We start from the raw sequence: 930 nt of genomic DNA on the forward strand, positions 1-930 counted from the left end.
CTACACAGAGACTCTGTGACCTTTAAACATCCGTAGTTTTGACATTTGCATTCTAAACATGACGGGATTCAACAGAAACTGCAGCACCGAGAAATACAAGGACAAGATGAGTCTGAGCACTTTGGGAAGATTGCTCATGTCAAACCTGCTCTGCATTATTTCAAACAAACAGCCGAAAGAGAAGTTGAGCAGCGACACCAGGTGGGGGGTGCAGGTACTGACGGCTTTCTGTCTCGTCTGTTTGGAACCAGAGAAACAAACTTGAAGAATCTTCGTGTAGGAGAACAGGATCGGAAGCAGAGTAACTAAGACGGTTATAAAAACAATGAACAGTCCGTAGATGTTGTTCACTGTGGTGTCGGAACACGCTAACTTAACAATCAGGTAGTTATTACAATACAAACTGTCCAAGACGTTTCCACAAAGAGGCAAACGGATGTTCAACGATAAAGTAACTAAGCACTTCACAGAGGAATACACCCAGAGCACAATAATGAAGGTAACTGCTTTGTTCACCGTCATACGTGTGTTGTACTGCAGAGGACAACAGATGGCCAGATATCTGTCGTACGACATGACGGCTAAATTACAAAACTCCACATTCACATACGTGTACAAACAGAAGATCTGCAGGAAACAAAGAGGACGAGAAACAGTGTGAACGTCTGAGAGAATCTGAAGCAGGAGCAAAGGAAACAACCCTGTGCTACCATACAGTTCATTTACAAACAGGCTGCACAGAAACACGTACATAGGTTCATGTAGACTTCTGTTCATACAGATAACGACAATCAGAGACGTGTTGGAAATCAGGATGAACATGTAAATCACTGCAGTCAACATGAACAACAAGTATCTCAAAGTTCCCACATGTAAATAAGCCTCAAGAACAAAGTAAGATGAAGTTGATGACGTTGAATTCAGCATCAT

The 930-nt window shown here is 42.3% G+C and overlaps 1 protein-coding gene across 1 annotated transcript; it reads right to left on the bottom strand.

The window, feature by feature from the left end:
- Positions 1 to 930, bottom strand: LOC117773052 (olfactory receptor 1509-like). The gene has a single exon (XM_034604745.1). It carries the CDS (start codon positions 928 to 930, stop codon positions 1 to 3), a length of 930 nt encoding a protein of 309 aa, XP_034460636.1.

The sequence above is a fragment of the Hippoglossus hippoglossus genome, chromosome 13 (genome assembly GCF_009819705.1).
Source record: "Hippoglossus hippoglossus isolate fHipHip1 chromosome 13, fHipHip1.pri, whole genome shotgun sequence".
In the NCBI taxonomy this organism is placed as follows: Eukaryota; Metazoa; Chordata; class Actinopteri; order Pleuronectiformes; family Pleuronectidae; genus Hippoglossus; species Hippoglossus hippoglossus.

Bases quoted from the DNA above. Each gene is read 5' to 3' on its own strand.
- LOC117773052 (XM_034604745.1), bottom strand. From the start codon at position 930: ATGATGCTGAATTCAACGTCATCAACTTCATCTTACTTTGTTCTTGAG.